The 20,767-nt window shown below is 41.5% G+C and overlaps 1 protein-coding gene across 1 annotated transcript; it reads right to left on the bottom strand.

The window, feature by feature from the left end:
- Positions 1-1,677: 1,677 nt before the first annotated feature.
- On the bottom strand, positions 1,678-19,966 carry AQP1 (aquaporin 1 (Colton blood group)). The gene is made up of 4 exons (XM_048317672.1): positions 19,507-19,966; positions 5,275-5,439; positions 5,071-5,151; positions 1,678-3,573 (listed from the first exon to the last, which is right to left on the bottom strand). The coding sequence occupies exons 1-4, from the start codon at positions 19,894-19,896 to the stop codon at positions 3,394-3,396; spliced, it is 816 nt and encodes a 271-aa protein (XP_048173629.1). The 5' UTR covers positions 19,897-19,966; the 3' UTR covers positions 1,678-3,393.
- Between the last annotated feature and the right edge of the window lie 801 nt (positions 19,967-20,767).

Consider the following 20,767-nt stretch of genomic DNA (forward strand, 5'->3'; position numbering starts at 1 on the left):
TGTTCCTGGACTTGGGAATATTTCCTTGTGCTTTTTCCTTTACAGACAGTGTAGGTATTTGGGATGTTGTGTGGTACCTTATGCGTGGTATTGAGACCATGATAAGTGGTCCCTGGATAATCTAGGGAAGCATCCACCCTTTATCATCTTAGGCAGTGAGGCCCTGGCACAGATTTCCCAGTGAAGCTGTGGCTGCCCCATCCCCGGAGGTGTCTAAGGCCAAGCTGGATGGGGATTGGAGCAACCTGGGATAGTGGAAGGTGTCCCTAGGTGTTCCTAGGGTTTGGAACTAGATAATGTTTAAGTTCCCTTCCAATCCAAATCATTCCAGGATTCTATGGCCTTTTCCTGTTAGAATGTGTGATAAATACAGAGGTTTGTGCCTGGGAGTCGCCAGGGCACAGACAACCCCCATTAGTCCATGGATCAGGAGCTCTCAGTGCATACATCACAGGAGCTGTTTGAACAGCCGTGTCCCAGGCTTGCTTTGTCAGGGACATTTTGTTGAGTTTCTGGGTGATCACATTTTCCCACTTGACATTTGTTAGCAGGTTTTGATACTTGCTGCTTCATGCTTTTAATTCCCATGCTGGGTATGTTTCAACTATTTTAATGAGCTGATGATAACTTTGAAGGGTGCTTGTCTAGCACAAAGTAAAACCATTTGTGCCAGGAGTGGGGGAACCATTAGCAGCCATGGCCTGAATTCCTGCTCTCAGTTCAGGGTCTAAGTACTACAAAAGCACTTTAAAATACACCATTAAGCTTTTTCTTCTTTAAGAAGAAAGGAGAGGTTTAATCCTGGAATTCACCTTAAATCCTTTTTTTTTTTTTCATTTAATTTTCTTAAGAGCTTTACTGAAAATTGGTTTAACATTATCACTGTGAATACAGGATCTACTGGAAGTAGCCCCTGCCCATGGCAGGAGATTGGAAATAGATGATCTTTAAAGTCCCTTCCAACACAAAGCTTTCAATGATTCTGATTCTACGAAATACAGCAGCAAATCACTATTTGTTTATTTTGATTTGGGTATTTTTGTTTATTTCTTCACTAGAGAAATAATTATTGTACCTCTTTTATCTTTTATTTATTCTTTAGTGCTCATAAGCTAAAGCAGCCAACACGGCACAGTCCTATTACACACCAAATGGAAAGACAGTGTTGTTTGTCTTCACAGTTTTGGACTTCAAAGCATAAAAAAATAAGCCAAGCTCTTTGCAAAGTGTAGACTAAGGAAAAAATTGTGAATCTCACATTTTCTGCACCACTAACTCTTAAGTTACCTCAAGCTTATCAAAACAAACTATTTACTGTGGGCGAGTTCTGCAACTGCTCTGGCTCAGAGACTCTTTAAGGCAAAAAGGGTTAATTTGGAGTCAATGGAGGCAGTGGGAAAACAGCAGGTAAAGTTGGAAAGATATTCTAGAAAGTGGTCACAGGGTCCTGGTACTCTGCTTCATTTCTAAGTATAATTTGGAAGAGTTCACTTGCAGGTGAGGGCCTGCTTTGCCTGCCATAAAAAAGAACATTCCTTTCCCTAAATGGCAGCATCAAGTGAAGAGTGGAAAAGCAGAAATTGGCTCAGTCTTACAGGTGGGCACATAAAGAATGGTGCAGAAAATTAAATTGCATTACATGGCAAATTAAAAATGAAGAATCATGAACAGTTCGTATGTTAGCACAACTGATTTTGTTTATTTTTAAACCACCCCAAAATCCAATCATGCTCTATGTACACAGGCAATACATGGGATAGCACACCAAATGTAGACAAGAAAGATAAAATATATTCTGTTTTATTTTGCTGGTGATTTTCCTTTTTATTCCTTTTTTTCATTGTACATCTGCTCAATTTGATGAAATGATCCAACCCATACAGATTCCTATGCCAATCCTACCTCAACTCCCAGTCCCACACTGTCTCTCAGAGAGGAGAATCCATCCCATTACCTCTGGGGGGTTTTTCTGAATGCTGGAATGTGCTGATTTTCTGTCAGTTCTTCTGGGCCTCATTTCTTATGGAAAACTGTTTAGTGCAGAACAAGTATATCAGCATGGATCTGCTTTGACTATATTCTATAGTTAGTAGGTAAGACCAGGTAATGCTTTGGGTTACTCAGGAAATCATAAGTAGCACACACACACACAAATGAAAACAGAAAATAATCTTCCACATCGTTTAGAGTGTTAAATTTCTTTCTCGTTTCCAGTGTCATTTATTTCTCTAAGTACTGCTCCAATTCTTTCCACGTGTCTTTATGCTCTTATTTTCTTACAAAACAGTATACTAGGCTTTCTGTATAAAACATATATATAAACATTTATATATATATATATATATATATATAAAAACAAAGCAACCACCCCCAAAATGGACTTCCAGGTATGTATGTATTTGTCCCTCATTAGAAAATATACTGTGTGTACATCTATTTGTGGTCCCTGAATGCCACAGTGCTGGCAATTAGAATGGGGTCAGAGAGAAAGGGGACTTCTTTGCTCCTTGTTTTCCTTTAAATCACACAGATAAATTACAAAAGGTATACAAAAGCAGAGTAGCCACGGGAACAATCAGATCCTGTTTACACATTGGCATCACGTTGTTCTTGTTGTCATTGTTATTATTACTCTCCAATTTGACTTCTAGCTATTATTTCCCAGGAATTAATATATCTATATATCTTTTGTCACGTGTATTCTCCCCTCACAATCAGCTGGATGCAGGTTGAGGGAGAATGAAACACTAGAAATTCTGAAAGATCCTGTGACTCTGGAAATTCTTACCCTGCTTTTCTGGCCCTCTTTCTCAAAGATGATCAATCATTTAGGAAATGATGGTTAATTCTATGTAACAACTAATTTTTAATAGCCTTTTCTTCCAAAAGGAGCTTTTGGACACTGATTTGAGATTGGTTTTTTCCCCATTTGTTGCTGGCATTAGATTCCAGCCTTGCATTTTTGTATATATACTGTTTTCTCAGGTGTAAGGCCCCCCGTTATTGGTACAGATGGTTCTCTGTCCTCTATTCTTTCAGGAAACAGACTGCTCTTTTGAACTACTTATCATTACTGAGTGATGTGGTTGGAGAACCCCCCACACTAAATACACTTCAAAATTGGGTGGTAGCAAGAGAGGGGTTAAACTTCAGCCCAATTTATTTAGGTCACGACTTCTTGACCTGAAGACTCTGTAATTGAAAAACCCCAGATATAAAAAATGTTATGAAGATATGGGGGCAAAAAAAAAAAATGGAAAACTGTATTGAATTAAAAAAACAAGGTACTGCTTGCTGGTTTGCAAAGAGTCTATAACACTGATAAAATCTTCGGAAACCAATGTGCTGCTTTTTTTTTTGCCTTTTTTTTTTTTCCACTCTCCATGCCCTTCTTTATTTTGGCTTCATTTCAACCCGGGAGTTCATATCATCCCCTTCCAGGTCATACTCTTCTACTTGGCCACTGGTCCACACCTTCATGCGGTCGGTGAGGTCACTGGTTCTGGGTGCCAGGATGAAGTCGTAAATCAGGGCAGCACTTGCTCCTCCAATGATTGGGCCAACCCAGAAGATCTGAAATACAGGTCCAAGTTATTGCATCAAGTATTTCTGGCATTTGAAGATCCTCTGAGGATTCTCACCATGAAATTTACAGCCTATCCACCTGAATGTTTTCTTAACCACATGGCATAAAACCAGGAATTTCTCACCATGAATTGGTGATAGACCCAGAGGTGAATAACTGTGACTATGTTGCCAAGTTGTGATGTTTAAAATCAGTCTTTTACGGCTAAAACATCTCTGCTACTCCAGATAGAGTGGGCAGGGGAGCATAATTTCTAAAACAACAGGCCATTAGATGCTATTTTCCAGTTAACTTCCAGTAAAAGGTGAATTTGAAAGTAATAGTCATCTAATACTAGATGCTACTTAGCTGGTGATATTGCTGTAATTGAACTGGCCTAACCACTTAAGAAAATTGAAGTTTAGAAGCAGAAGTAATAAAAGGATTTTAGTAGACAGATTGATTTTGTTAGAAATAACAGATGATATTGAAGGCTTTGCATGGCCAAAGTGCTACTGAGTCTGAAAACTCTTTCTTTTATTCAGCAATATCAGTAGTTTAACACAAATTATTACCTCTATCTTCTTCTGTCTCTACAAAGGATAATAATTTTCCTGTTAAATTCTGAAAACACCAGCTCCTCACTTAGTTACGTCCCCTTTGTGGCCTAATAATAATGTTCAAGTGGGAGATACTGCCAAAATTTCCCCAGTGTCCTCCGTTTTTATTTTACTCTTTAAATTAAAATGGAATCCATATCCAAAATTTTCACAACCCCATTGTATTACCATTAAATTTCCACCTGTGCCTATGCAACTGGCTGCCAAAATTGAGAGTAGGAGAGCTGGAACAAGCCTCATTTTATACATATTCAAGAACACATGCTCAATTACAACTTTTATTTCAGCATTTATTGAGCTTTGGTGAAATAAGTAAATTTTTGTGAAGTTCCTCATTTTAACCACATTTAAATACAGGGAATAATCTAAAATTTATAGTGTTTCCAGAGCCCTTATCCTTGCAAACACATAAGCAGACACTCAGCTTTAAGACACTGAACATTTTATTAGCTCTTAAATATTGGATGATCCATTTCAGTTTATAAACCTGCTTAAGAATCTTTCTAAGTTGGGTTTTGCCAGATTAAGCAGTAGCACTTCACAAACTTAAATTAAATAATAAATTCACAATACAGGATTCTGTGTAATAAGGATTAAACTTTTAAAATGTTTGAAATAAAGAAATATAAAGGGGAATAACCAAAGAAAATCTACTGTATTACTTTGAGCACAGAGACTGCATGAGCCTGAGGACTTTCTGTTTGCCTGAGGACTTTCTGTTTGCCTGAGGCTGGTCAGGACTGAAAGGAGAATATTCTCTGTTAAATGAAATGGAAACACCAACTCACTGACTTGACCCGAATGATAAGTGTTCAAACGTTTCTGATCTTGTAGGTTATGTGTATTCAGAGCCTCTTGTAAGCTAAACAAATTTACTCAACTTACCCAGTGATTTTCAAAGTTGTTGGCGATGAGCGCTGAGCCGAAAGATCTGGCTGGGTTAATTCCACAGCCGGTGTAATCAATCTAGGAGGTGGAAAGAGGACCAGAGGTGAGGCACTGATGAAGCTTCCCCATCATCTCCCTGCTTTCACTGGCCCACCCCGAGTTGGGACATGGCAGATACAAACTGTGAGGGCTAAAACTTACAGCAAGAAGATGTCCCAAGGCAACAGAGAGACCAATGGCCAAAGGTGCCGATCCCGAGACGTCGTTCCTTCTCCGGTCTGTGGTGGCCAGGACACACAGCACCAGCTGGAAGGTGGCAATGATTTCAATACCCAGCCCTTGGCCTGCATTGATTCCCTCTGAAAGCTGCATGGAGACAAGAAGGAAAATGTCACTTCATATTTCTACCTGACTTCGACCAGTGTAACAAAGTTCTGCAGTCTATTTCCTCAATAAAAACACATAGACCTGCACATCTATTTCCCCCCTGGGGTTCCTTTTGCTTAACGGGGGAAAAAATAGGAAGAAAGAGAAAAAAATTGAATAAAAATTAGCTTTGAAAAACTCCCTGCTGTACTCAAGCCTAGGCATAAGCAGCTTTTTTTGGTGATCCAAAGTGAACACTCAGCCACTGGACACAATGAGAGTGTAATTGATCTACGTGTGAGAAATAAATGAGCCAGAGAGTTGCCTTCAGCAGAGCTTACTTTTCCAGAAGTGAACTGTGGTGCCTTAGGACAGTCACTCATTGTTTCCACATTAATATTAAGATAGTAATATTCCACTTATACTGTGAATTAATTGCCTGAAAAAATGCCTCTAATGCCACATGAAATATCCTGACATGTCCACAGAGTTCATGTGGGACTGGTAGATGTGAAAGAAGACCAAAAGTACCTAAAACATCTCTAGGTACACAATATTTAGGCATTGTGTCTCTAATTTGCACATATAATGGATGTAGTCAGGGGAGATGACATCCATTCACAGGATGAAATGTAGGTGATCATTTGAAAGCTGTTTTGGTTTTTTTTTAAAGATCTCATTTGACTACAAGGAGCTTAGACACCTAACTCACAGGTAAACTACTTTTTGGTGTCTTAGACTCAAACTAAATCTCATTCGACTTCTTTGAGGTACATAAAAAAAAGCCCCAGTTAAGGAATCCCAAGGGGCTGATGGGAGGAGTGCTTCAATTTCTTACTGAAGTAAAGTAGATTATCTAGAAAAACTCAGACTGTCAGATGTAAATATTCCAATGGTATTATTAGTCATGAAATCAGCAGAGTTTCTTGTAAATGCTGTAGAACATATTGAAACCATGGTGTTTCACATAAATGGACATTACAGAGCAGAAATGCTGTCATATTTCAGGAGTACTGCTAAAAACTTGTGCCTAGCAAGAAACCATGGAGCTAAACCATTTGATGTTATAACAAGTTTTGGGTTCTGCTTTTGATTGCTGTATTCAGCGATGTCTCCGTTAAGTCAAGGCAAGTCTGTTACTGAGCTGAATAACTTGACGTTAAGTAGAAATAACTCACTTCCATGGATGGGATGAAACATGAGCTTGGCCACATGCCAAAGAACTGAGAATGTGACTCAGAGTAGGGAGCAAACTCTGCAAAACTTTTTTTCATTTGTGCTATCGGTAGGTTATCACATCTGTCAGAGCCCCTGCATTAAAAATTGCTGGGTCATACATGGCAAAAAACACAATTCCATGTTATTCTGACCTGTCCAGAACAATGAAACTATGGGAAATCCTGCTATTAATCTGATTTTGTGGTTTATGCCCTAATTTCCCCAAAGCTAATATTTTAATAACCTTAAAACGTAACGATGGTTAACTGAACGATTTCACTTTCCACGTGTGCTATTCACATTTCTTGTTTCTTCTCTGTAACAAAGTAGCATGATATCTGATTCCAAAGCACTGAAAAAAAGTCATGAGTCTTTAGTTGACATAAATCTGATTTCTAAATCCTGCTTATCTGAAACACTAATAATGTATTTTTATATCCAGTTCTTTAATATGCAGGAGTGGTATCCTCTGAGTTGGAAGCAGTTTATCCACAAATAGAAGGGAATTCTGGTTGAAAGGATGGGTATTTTGGTTCCTTCAGCATCCATAGAGTAGAAACTGAAATCCATTAATGAACCTTCATCATTATTAGGACTTACATGTGAGAAGTATGAGTCTGACATAAATACATCCATATGAGATGCACTGAAAGTTGCATGATCCAGATCTTTGTGCTTGATATCTCTGAATTAATATTATATTGCTTTTGTAAGTTTCAAAAATAAACACATTTTTTTTCACTGTAGAGACAGTGGGATTTGTCGCTCTCAACAAATTAGGCTTCCGATGCATTTCCTTTATATCAAAAACAAATTAAGAATCTGAAGTACACACTCTCTGGAAAACCCTCTTACATTAGGAAGGCCAACTGGCCAAACTTAAAAGCTAGGTGTCTTAGCAAATGAGTGACTGATGTGCACATGCCCAAAAGCAGGTAAGAAGAAACCAAATTCTTTTCTATATAATCCAGCTCCAGAGAACACAGAGCTGAGGTCTGACGCATCAATGTTAGCATTTGACAAAGCCTTGACATTTTAAAAGATTAAACACTGGCCAACCATTACGCTTTCCCTTCACTTGAAGGGCTTCTACAAAAAGGCAAAAGACAATAAGAACAAAATTATTCTTTAAAAACCTGTGATAATCCTTATCTTCAAGGGGCGGAAGTCATATTCTTCCTTTCCCTCCAGGAAAAACACATCCTACAGCTGACGTGACTTGAGATCATTCTCCCTGCTAATCAACTCTTATTGATGGGCTGTGTGGAATCAAAGAAAACCTGGAAATATCATAGGAAACCTTTTGCTTTCCTCTAGCTGGGTAATTTTACTCAGCCTGCCAGGAACATTAAGATTCCACGGTGAGAGCAAGGACTCTGGGCCGTGTTCCAAAATGGGACAAACCCAGGCAAACCTTGGACGTCCTGCCTTGCTGTGGCCTTTGGATCTGCAGTGTGTAAGTGCAGGATAACAGAGTATTTATTTGCCTCCTTATCAGAGCTAAATTATCACTGCAGCAGCAGCCTGGGTCATCCATGGTACACACAGAATAACACCCAGTGTTCACCATCCCAGCCACACCCCAGAAAAAGCCTTAGAAAGGGAGTAGGAAGGTACATTCCCTTGTGTCAAGTTAAAATGTACATGTATACATGCATATTTATACTCATGTAATCCTTATTCAGAGAGGATTAGCAAGTGTTACCCAGAGAACATTTTACACCTTTTGAATCTAATGGTTTAAGCTCTTGACAGAAGCAGGGAGACACAACCAACATGAGTTTGTTGTCCTTTCCTTATAGTATTTTCTGTATGCGATTCGGGTTTCTCAAGGAAAGCTTTTGTTGAATATTTTGTAGAATACCAGGCTCCAGAAGCTTCAGGGCTGTCTAAAGCTTAACCTGAATCTAGCAGGAAGCACTACCACTCATTAGAGACCTGACTGAAAATCAACAGCTGGTCTTAACATCTGGCATTCTGCTACTGAGAATATCCAGAACTCAAGGTGACCAATATCTCTGGTTCCTAAATAAACAGAATAATGCCTTGAAACAAGACACAGCCACCTCTACTGCAGTGTTGGGGTGAAGGGGGCCCTTTCCAGTGACCTATACCCACACTGCAATGCCTTTTTTCCCTGCACTGGTACCTCTTACCAGTTGTCACAGGGTATGTGGGCTGAAACTGCATTGCTCTTGATGTATCTGCTCAGAAATCTTTGACATCTTCTCATGTCAGTCCAATAATCCTCATTAAGGTAACAGAAAAAATGTCAGAGGGCAGAGAACATCAGAGTCACTCCCTGAGCTTTTCATGCTTCAGACTTGGGAGACTTGAGAGGATTCAGTGCTTTGAGGAGCCAAACATACTCTAAGGGACTAAATGAAACACACAAGCCCATATTCATCTCCAAGAGAGTCTGCACAGACTTCTTTTCCTTTTTTGTTCACAAGAATAATTTCACTAAACTTCATTTCTAAGTCAGTGTTTTGACAGAAGAAGCACCAGAAACACACACAAGAAATGGGCTGAATCACTGGCAAGATGTGAGAGCTATCTGTGGACACATTTATCTGATCAGCTGAATCAATCTTGGCTGCATTAGCTTGCAGTGAGTAATTCCCCTTCGACTATCACAACTCCCAGACAAGAAGCAGAAGCCTACATGTAGACACCCCAAGGGAGGTCTAGGCTTCTGTGAGCTGAATTCCACCATTTTCAACCTTCACAATCCCATGATTAATATTTTCCCCCCAGTTCACTGTGAATCTGAACAAAGTCATGGAATAAAAATCAACTGGGATTCAGTAAATGTACAGAAATCACATCTTATCCAGAAACCTCCTGAGATGCAGCTGAATGGAACCTAAGGAAGCACTAAAGGCACAGTGACTCACGAGACATTTGAATGAGGAGTGTTAAACCTCAAAAAGCATTATCTAGACATGAACATGAGAGCAATTAGTAGAGAGGACCACCTGTTTTTGTCTTAGGAAATGGGCAGTGGCCACATCGCTTCCAGCTCTCCGTAACATCAGACAGGACATGGGAACTAAGGAATTTGTTTCCCAGAAATGCCCTTAACTGCCATGTTTAGCTGACTGACTCCCACAGCAATAATTTGGGAAAATTAATGGTACGTTTTCTTTCCTTTTGATTTTTTTTTTTAATTATACTTTTTTTTTGGGACAGGATATTTATGAGTTGTCCGCCTTCAGATGAGAAATGGGGACAGGAAATTAAACTGGCCCAAGGTAAACCCCACGTTGTACTTCTCTAGAAGCTTCATATTTTTCTCATTACGAGTGAAAGTATATCAAGTTCAAACCTGTTTCCCGTTACATGGATAAGACACTTTGTTATGCAAGGTGGTTTCACCACGTGGTGCTGAGCTCCATCTCATCCAACAAACCCTTAGCTCTGGATTGGGGCTTCCAGGGCCCAGCTTCCTTTAATAGAACAGGGATTAGCTTCTCATTGTTCCAGAAAAAAGAAAGGCCTCTGGAATTGCAGAAGTCTGTTTTCTAGCAGGGGAATGTCAGCTTTCCCCATTCTTACGAAACACCAGTGCAAGCCCTGCTGGCTGGTGTGGTTTTGAGGAGAAAATTTAAGCCACGGCACTTTTAATGGCTGGGACTTCTCTTCCTTGCATATCCTGACCATTCTACCTAAATTATTACCTTTTCTCTGCCATGGCAGGCATTTTTCTTAAAATTAGCATTTTATTCAAGTAAATTCTTGCTGTTTTACAGCATTTTCTTCTTATAGCTTAAAATTTCCCTTCTTTGACTTTCCTTCTTTTACTGAAGAAGGAAAACTCTTCACAATAGTTTAGATGGTTCATTCTCTCTTCTTCATCCCCTCTCGTGAAATATTAATCATTCTTCTTCATGCCAACTAGCTATCATTTAAGTGTTTAGCTGGCAAAGTTCTTTAATGGGATATTCTACAAACGTAATCTCAGAAATTCATCTCCCTACGCCCCTCCAAACCACATCCCACTGCCTTGCCTGTCATTTTGTTTGACTTTTCTCACTCTTTCATCTCCAACTTGGTCATGAAAAGAACTTGATGACTTCCCTATTGATAACATATCTTTATTCTCCTTGAAGTCTATGCCACATCTCCATAGCTATAAACCTTCCCTTGACTGATAGTCAGAGTTGATTCAGAGACTTCGTCCCCAGCTGTTTAACTACAGTTAGTCACTTCTAGCCTTGCTATTTAACGGTATCACTCTGCAATGGATGTTTCTATACCCATTATTTGAGTGCTAGGGATTCAGGGAGTACAAAAGTCTCATTTCTTTAGTAAGGAGAGACAGGAAAAGATCTAAAAAGTTTCACTTAAAATTATATGACAGGAGCACTCAGAAGCTGCTTATGAATTAGCTTTGGATCGTATCCTACATCAACAATGGAAGCATTCAGCAGAACCTGGGGACAAAACATATTGTCCTCTGCTAGATTATCCTTCCTATAAATACAACCTTAAGAGCTCTAAAGGGGACTCATTCAATTCCCAAAGCAGAAATCATATTTTCCGTTCTTTGGACAGCAGACACCCTCCAGGAACAAGGCTAAGCTCTCTCCTCCCAGCCTCTCTGCAGGCTGAGGAGAAATTATCCAGGGTTTTATGTCACAGTGCCATGGAGAGAAAGAGAGAATGATTATTGTGTTAAACCAGAACACATAAAATTTGTATGTCAAACGAAGACAGGCAGTAAAACTCAGTTCCTCTACAGGACTTGTATTTAGCACAGCTGGTCAGAGACAGACAATTCTTTTATTTACACTTTTACTTTTTGATGTGCCTCTGGGAAAGTTGCTTTGGGGAATTTTTTTTTTTTTTTTTTGGTTAAATATTGCTGCTGAGAAACAAACAACTTCTATTCAGAGGATGAGGAATTGTGAGGTTCTGTATTTTTTTTCTTTGCCCAGCCAAACCCAAGCAAATAGTTAATTTTCTGTAACAGTTGAAGCACTCATTTATACCACAGAGCTGTTTATTATCTCCTGTATTACCAGCCCAGTAGGAGATAGTGTTTCAGTGGGGAATTTTGGGAATATCTGAAATTTGAGCCTAATAGGATCTTCCTTTCTATGTTGTTACTGGAATAACAACTGGATTTGCACAAACCTCACAGTACGGTTGTTTGGCAATTCCACGCAGACAATATTCATTTTCTATTTCTAGAAAAAACTATGAAGTTTTCAGACTTTCAGAGTCTGAGTCAGTTCATACAGTCAGTCTTGTGCACAGCATTGAAGACTTGGCATTTCCATGGAGTTAAAAACCAGCTCTGAGCCTGTGCAATGCATTTCAGGAATTGGGGGAACAATTCCAGCTCCTTCATTTCTCCACCTTGTTCATCAAGCAAGAAGTCCTAACAAAGGAAGGAAAAGGGGCCAAACCTGACCTTACCCATTCCAAATAGAGTCACCAGTGCCTTCAGGAGGAGTTGTGTGTGTATATGTGGAAGGAAACGTGCCACAGTTCTGCTCTGAAAGCATTCATTGACTCCACTTGGCACAGAATTAGTGCCGAGATCCTGGAAAAGTTTAGTTTTAGGGACACCTCCCAGTGGTTCCTAGAGAGGGGATGCACAGGACTCGTCCAGGGAAGCACACAGACGATTTCTTTACTCCTTTCTAGTCTATGAGTTATGCCTTGCAGAGCTCTTAGGCCATGATTTCGCCCTCCTGCTGTTTATAGTTTCCTGCAGGATGCCTGTCAGGCCCTGTATATTTGATTTAACAGGTTGTTGTTGTGCCTCAGCCTCAGATCTCCTCAGCTTCAATGAAGCTGCAGCAGTCAAACGCCAGCGCCGGCTCTGGATGCCAGGAAAATCAGCACTTTCCCATCAGGTTACACATTAAAAAATACCCAGGGCTGCAAAATGCTCCCAGCCAGGCCAGGAAAACCTCCAGGAGACAATTGTGGTACCAGGTAAAGACCTCTCTGTTGTTGAATTCTCTCGATTAAGCTGGAGAATGGACAAATAAGCAAAAATGTACTACTGCCCTAAAGAAAACAGGCAATTTCCTTTGGAGACAAACAGGAAATTTTTCAAGGGCTGTCTTTTCTTCCTTTAGTACTTGTGATGTGCTTTGCTATCCTTGCTTTAAAAATGCTTCTCTTAAAAATATCTGTACAGCCCAAATAGTGGTATTTTTTAGGATTCTCTTATTAAAGAAATGTATTCTTGACTCCCTAAAGGTTCACATTATCTGGTAAAACCTGTGAGCCCTGCTACAAAAAATTTACATGTTTTTTTTCTTACAATTTCACAGATTTAACCAGAATTGATCCACAATATTCATTCTCTTGTTGTGAAAATTACCATTTGTTCTTAGGCTGTGGTTCTTCCCATGCCAGATCTTGGTTTGGAACCAACACCTACTAATAGATATTTTTTAAAGCTTTCCAAATAATTTAAATTAAAAATTGAAATTTGGGCTTATCTCATCTGAAGACTCTTTCTGTCCATCTGTCTCTGATGTGTGAGTGTGTTTGGGGGTGTACACAGACATACACACCAAACAACTAAATATATTTGGTATAGGTCATCCAGTGCTATGGAAAGGAAACCAATTTTAACTATTTATTCACAACTCAGGAAGGGTGGTGGCAAAATGAATTTTACTTATAATTAGTACTTAATCCTGCTTAGTTTGACAGAAGAGAAAAAAATCATTCTCTGAAAATCCCAACATGATTCCACTTGCATTGCAGTATTACCTAATCTACCAAATTAATAGTGGTTTTAGATCTATGGCAACTCGTTGTTTTAAACCCCCCTGTGCACCCCTTTCAGGAATTTCTACCATTTCTAAGTAGAAATAAATGAAGAGAACCTTTAGTTTGAGGCCTGCAGAGCATTTTCCAAATAGTCATCGTTGGATCCACTGGCACAAAACCCACTCTGATCTCCTCTGTTCTAGCACAAAAGGACTGGACTGCAGGAGGATGAGCACCAAGGGCCTCTCCTTGTGCCAGAAATGGCCTTGCTGCTGCATCCCTCCGTGCTCCCTGCCAAAATCCCGGGATACGGCTCTATTATCAGAGAGGCGCTAAGCAAATCTTTGTAGAAATGGAAATCAGCTAATAAGCTCTGAGATCTGAGATAAGGATTAAAGCCACAACCCCAAATTCTCTGGGGGATGGGTGATAACCATCAGGTTTATGTCTCAGCCCAGATGTTTCTGCTGTCACTGTGTGAACTCATTAGAAACAGGCCAAGACCGTGGCCAGTTTTGAGCAGGTGCCTTTCCTGTGTCCCACCTGCCCTGCCTGGGGCCTCTCAATACAATGCTGGCAAGCTTTAAAAGCCCTCTGCTGCAAAAGCTGACAGTGAACAATGAGCTATTGTTGTGACAGTCTTTGTTAAGAAATAAAAATCCCAGATTAATGTCATGTACCGGAACCATTTTGCTCATTTTCAAAATGCAGCAGCTTCTGATCCCTTGTGAAAGTTCGAGTGCTCAAGCCCACAGATGTCCCAGCAGAGGCAAGATTGGCTGGAGAAGCCTAAACTGGATCAAAAATAGGCAGGGTAAAGGGCAGAGACAGGAAGAATGAAGCTCCTCACTGTCCTAGACTTGAGAAAGGCACAGTATATAATCTGCATTGAAAGAAAGAAAAGGCATCCAAGGATTTTTCAATAAGCCCTAAAGGTCAGGAACTCAGCTGCATGTCTTGTCCATCCAGCAGCACCTCTGGAACTGCAATTTTCCACAGTGACTCAGAGGAAAAGCAGCATCACTTACTCAATTGTCCCCTCACACTGTCAAGCTCTCAGTTTATTTTGGATGTTCTTCCAACTCAAGCCGGCTTTGTTTAATTGGAGGTTGGAGAACAGGCTCATAGGGCGCGGGCACGAGGAGACAAGGAAATCACAAGGCAAACACTGACTCATCCAGGGTAACCAGGCAAGTCCTGCTCACCATGGTGAGAAGACCACTGGTGTGGACCAAATGTGGGGAGGGTGGTGACTCCCATTGGGAATCCCCTCTGAGATAAGTTTCTAAAGGATGGGAAACATCCAAAGGGGAATATCAGGATAAAAACTTCAGTGCTGACCCACGAACACCATTAAAAGGTGTGACAGGTCTCAACTACATGAAAGGGAATTCCCAGTGCTGGTGCAACATTATGTTTGCACTGGAAGTGCATACTGGAAATTTGTTGGGAGAAAATTCACCAGCACTGATGGCCTAGAGATAAGATCATCTGCAGAAGATAAGGATCCATATATCTTATCATATTCTATACTCCACTCTCCTTGAGGCAAGAGATTGTTCATCTTCCCCAAGTAGCAGAATAAGGCTGGAGCTGGGGACATGTAGGCAGTGAAGGAAAAAAATTAAAATCTTCAGCACTGAGGTTCCAAGTTGCTCTGTTGCTGCTGGATCACAGTCCAGCTGAGTGGGAGTAGCTATGGAAAGAGGACTCATTCCCATCCCTGGAAGTGTCCAAGGCCAGGTTGGAGGAGGCTTGAAGCAACCTGGTCTTGTGGAAGGTGTCCCTGCCTATGGCAGGGGGTGGAACTGGGTGATCTTTAAGGTGTTTTCCAACCCAAACCATCCCATGATTATGGTTCTGTGGTGTGATTTTGGAGAGGTTGGAAGTTGCCTCAAAGCAGCAGATACTGCCCTGGTATGAAGAATCAAAGACAGCGAAGGCCTCCTTTTTCCCTGTCCTTGAGAAATCTGGAGCTGGACACTGGGTGTTTATCCCCAAAGGACATTGCCCCCCTGTGTGCACCAATTCTGCCACGGCTGATCCCGATTAGGGAAGCCCCACAGAGCCGCAGTGGCAGAGACACAGCCCGTCACAGCCGAAACCCGAAGGGTGTTCCAGCAACAAGTAACTTTCCATACTCCAGGAATAGTATCCATGTGAATATTCACCTGTCTTAAAATGACCTCCGAATCCACTGACCACAGATCTCTTCTGGCTTTTCCAGAAAGCTCTTTAGTTGCACAAACAACATTTATCAGTCCACTGGGTGTTTTCTAAACCCAAGCCCTCCTATTTGTTATTCTTGATTGTTTTTCTTTTCCCTTTATCTACCCTAGCAACGTTACCTTCAGGTCTGTTTTTCTTGCCTACAATTTTTGATCCACTTACAACTTTTAAAATAATATCTTTCATCATGAACTCGAAGACAGAGTTTTCAAATAGTTTCCAAATTATAGCCCCGAGACTTAGGGGACACATTTCCTGACACTCTCATCAGTATGCCAAAATACAGATACTATGAAATCATGAAAATTGTGAAGCAGTGTCTGGATTTGTCACAAAATTCTAATTATTTACACATATCTAGATCTATCTTTAGCTCAGGTTATTTTATATAGATAGATAGAGAGAGAGAGAGATAGAGAGATAGATAGATAAAGATATAGATATAAAATAACCTGAGCTAAAGAAATTTTCCCAGCATGTTTTTAAAAGTTTGGTAAAAGTTCTCCAGATAAACATTGTTTAACAGCAAATAATGTGTTACCTTACAGCACAGAAGCCTCCTCCCACCCCTCTTTCCTGCTCCAGCTCTTTGTTGGTCATTAACTGCCTGTGCTGAGTAGTTTGTTCCATTATCCAAGCTCCAGATCTGTCTTCACCAGACAATAGCCAGCTCTGCTGGCAGATGAGTGCATTTTGAATCTGGTATTCTCTATTCTTACGGCTTTACCTAATGGAAATTTGTAACGTAGTAATCCAACTTCCAAAAAAAGATACAAGATGATGTAAGGAAAAAAATTTAAATTTTTAGAAGAGCAAACACACTGCATACTCTTCTTCCAGCTTCTCCAATTCTCAAAGTTTTTACTTTGGAACCCACACCACTACTAAAATACATTGGAAGTTAAGTGTCTTTAAAGGATTCAGTAATCTAAATATATCTCTGAGTGTTGTCCAAAATGTCTTACTCAGGACCAGCCAAAGTAACTAAAAATATATCTGTTGACTTAAGCAACGTTTGGATCAAAATCCTAATGTGTGACTGGTTTGCTTGTCTTAGTGTAAACCAGACCTTAATGCTGAACATGTTAAAGGAGCATCCTGCATTTTCAGTCTCCCTTCTTTCTCCTCAGCCTTTTACTGTCCATGGCTGGGTGCTGTGCCTCATGTGCTTGTGTTTCCTTTTTTCCCTTTGGGCAACGAGAAAGACACGGATTTATCCCACTGAATTTTGGATACTTAGCAGAGGCTCCCAAGCCTGGAGCCTCAGCAAGGCAAAGAGGAGCTGGGTGTCTCTGGGGGCAACTCAACAGATCTAGAGGTTGAAGTGCCTCTCTTCATCTCTCACTCTCTGCGGGTTAGAGAGGAGCCAATGGAAATGGGTTCTCAGCTTGGTCCCTCAGTGTAGAACCTGCAGCCAGGCAGGATAAATCCAAGTTCAGGCATGCAACCCCACCCAGTATCCACTGGGAACACTGGATGGCCACTCACTCCATTACACTGCCTCCACCACATTTTCCTGTAAAAGACACCTCTCTAAGAGCACAGCAGGGTCAGAACAGAGGACAAAGCCCCACACATCCAGACCTTCTTCCCACCCTTGTCAAACAAGCAGCACTCTCTTTCTTTCTATTCCTTTTCTTAGCAGGGAATCCATACCTCGTTATCCACAAGAAGGGCCAGAAGACAGCACAGCTGGCAGGGATGCCAGCTCCGAGCCTCCCCTCCTTGTCCTCAGGTTAAAAACCATAACATAAAAGCAACCCTGTGGTTTCTCCTTGTCAGCTCTTTGCTGAAAGAGGCACCTTGGTGCTGAGCTGTGGTTTCAGGATGTGCCCCATCGAGATCGACTCTGCACAAGCACAACCCCTCTGCTGCTGCTCCCCCCTGCCTTGGGCTCAGACCCAGCTCCCCCTCGACTCTCCCCTCGACTCTCCCCTCCAGGCTTGTCACTGGGAAATGAATGGATTTTCTTGCCTTTCCTTTCCTCTCTAGCTCTTTCTTGCAAGGGAGAAGAACAGCTGCTGCCCTCCCTGTCCCCAGGGGGGTCTCCCCACTGCGCCTCGGGCCAGAACATTTATAGCTGGATGTGAAAGAGAAAAGAAACAAAATTCTGAATATTTTCCAATGACAGACAGTGAGACCAGAGCTTTTAGAAACTATATGCCCTGTTATTCCACTGCACAGAAATTGCAGATCGATTTGTAAAATTTATATGATGGAGACTTAACCCTGCCTGCTTTTGCCTTTGTAGCTTGGGGAGCTACTGACCAAGGGGCAAAAGGACCTTCACCCCCCTTCATACATGACCAATTTCAGGGCTTTTGGTTAGGGGAAGGAACCAGTCATCAGGATTTTATGGAAGCAAAAGGGAAAAAGCAAGCTTAAGTGCTACCAAAACCAGACCTCCCGTGTTTAATGGCAGTTGGACCTCTCGAGGAAACCACTTGGGCGGACACCCTGTCCCATGCGGTTGAGCTGTTCCCTCTGTCAGTGGTTTCAGAGGAAAAGATCATGTATCACACTTGCAGCCAGAGCCTTCTGGAGTCAATAAAATTATTTGCTCCTCTTCCCCAAAATGTTTTGAGTCAAGCCATTAAAATTTCCAAAGTGCTGGCAGGATGGAATAGCTTCAGGCACCAGGAGAGAGGGAGGTGAGCAGCCAACTCACAGAGTGCCACGAGGGTGGATGATACTGAGCTGCCCAGGAATCACCTTAATATCAGATTTTATTCTGTTTTGAAAATCTGACTCATGTTCTGAAAATACTGTAATGTCAAATAACAGTATACAAAACCATATTGCTAATTTGCCTAAATTATTTCAGAAGAGATGTTGCATTTACAACTTTATGTCCCAAATACCCTTGTGACTTCAAATGGGCAGGAGATTTCAAATTAGATCAATTCACACACTGCAGTCAGGAATATTCTGCAAGAAAGGGGCCACAGAAAATACGTGAAACACTTGTTCTTAAGAGATCAGGTTGAATAAGTGACCAGAAGGAATTTCCATTTACAGCACTGTGTGTCCTTTAGTGGCTGTAGCACTGCCTCAGACAGTGGGATGGTTTCAAGTTTAAAAGTGTATTTATCCTTTTTTTTCTCCTATTATGCTGCAACAACAACAGCAAAATGACATTTTGAGGAGGAGGAGTTGTGGCCAGGCAGTTTTTAGGCAGCATGATGTGAACATGATGTGGCTGGGAGAGAGCTGGAACCTGCACCCCAGTTACCTGTAGCTGCCTCACATCTTCCTCCAGTTTCCACCTGAGAATTCAGGATTTGTCCAGTTTTTGCCCAGAAATGCACAGAAAGGGCCACTGGGATTCTGTCAGGCAGGATCTGAGCACTCTGCCTAATGCAACAGGTGCTGCTTACACCTTTGGGGATGGGATTTCTCTTGCTACACATCTCTCTCTGCTCCCATGGGTTTTCATCGCAGCCATCACCAGGATATACAAACCATTAATTAAGTAGTGAAAACGAACCACACTCACAGAAGCCAAAACAACACTGGTATATGCACGTTAATCAGCATGGCACCTTAGAGACCCTCAGAACCATGAAAGGTCATGAAACTGCCAGTGTTAAACTGGTGTCAAATCCACCTTTCAGCAGCTTGGATATACAAAACTGAACATAAGCAAAACTCATCACGACCAGAACGTCCTAAAGCTCCAAAACAGGGGTGGGGAGGAAGGACCATCCCTGTGACATCCTGGTTATCAGTCAGGTCTGGATTCTCTGCTACAATAAACAGCCAGCTGCCCAAGGTCACCAACAGCACACCCACATCTTTAGTAGATTACAGGTGCTACATTTCTACTAAAAAAAAAAAAAAAATAGCAATAGAAAGGAGGAATTAAAAGTTTCTACTTACAGCATTAAGCCCCAGGGAGTTTCCTGGGAGAGAGGAGGTGACTCCCGAGAGAATGGCTGTGGCCACCACTGCCCCCAGGCACTGGGCGAAGATGTACATGAGTGCCTTGAAGATGCTGATCTGGCAGCTGAGCAGCAGCCCCAGGGTGACAGCCGGGTTCAGGTGTGCCCCGCTGATGTGGCCCACGCTCTGCGCCATGGTAGCGATGGATAACCCAAAAGCCAGCGACACCTTCACGTTGTCCTGAGACCTCGTTGATGTTTTGTTGGCCACCACGGGGAAGTTGAAGCCCAGAGCTGAGCCAATGCTGATAAAAATAAAAAGGCTCATGGCCAGGAACTCAGCCACCACTGCCCTCCAGAACATTTTCTTTTTGAATTCACTAGCCATCTTCCCTCTTTCTCTCTCTCTCTCCCCTCCTCACTTTCCCTTCTCCCTCTCTCCCTTCCTTTGCCTGATATTTTTCCTTTGAGGTCTGAAGAGAAATCTGGAGGAAAAATACAGTCCTTGGATTATTTATAGGGCTTTGGGTGGTCTGTAGGAGGGAAGGGGTGTTGCACAAAAGGAGGAAAGAACATCTACATAGATGCTGACTGCTAGATTGATGTAAGACACTGTTTGCCTGCCAAAGTTTTTTCTTCCTTTTTTTTTTTTTCCCCTCCCTTAACAGCGTTCGATCTCTGCCGCCGTTTTTAAGAGGCTTTTTAAAACTCTTGGAAAAATCTTTAGGAGAGCCTCAGGAATTTCAGCCTCATTTCTTGAACTCCTGTGTCATCCTTCAGCACACGGATCGGAATGAAAGCTTTGATGGGATTTCTGTCTGGAGCTGAAACAGAAAGCAAAGTTATCCGTGCAGGCTGGTAAGTTATTCACGCGCAGCTTCAGCGGCAGCAGATAACAGCTGAAAGTAGTAAATAAGACTGACAACTAAATCCACACTCTAGAGGCTTCAGTAGCTCCGTTTCTGTATTTGAAAAAAAGAGTGGAAATGTCCCTTCTGCCGGCTCCATGGACTCGGAGCTGTTTGGATGCCAAGCCTGGCGGCTGCACAGACACACTTGGATTTACACAGCTCACACGAGCTGGTGTTCACTGGTGAGGGATCAGTTTTAATCTCTCTGTAAATCTGCCATAACACTGTGGTAAGATGGAAGCTTTAAATACATGTAATTTGGATGCTGAGGATGATTTTTTTTTATTTTTTTTTAAATGTATATGATTTCTTCGCTTTTTTTCTTCCAAACATAAAGGTGTCTCGGGG

The sequence above is a fragment of the Corvus hawaiiensis genome, chromosome 1 (genome assembly GCF_020740725.1).
Source record: "Corvus hawaiiensis isolate bCorHaw1 chromosome 1, bCorHaw1.pri.cur, whole genome shotgun sequence".
NCBI lineage: Eukaryota > Metazoa > Chordata > Aves > Passeriformes > Corvidae > Corvus > Corvus hawaiiensis.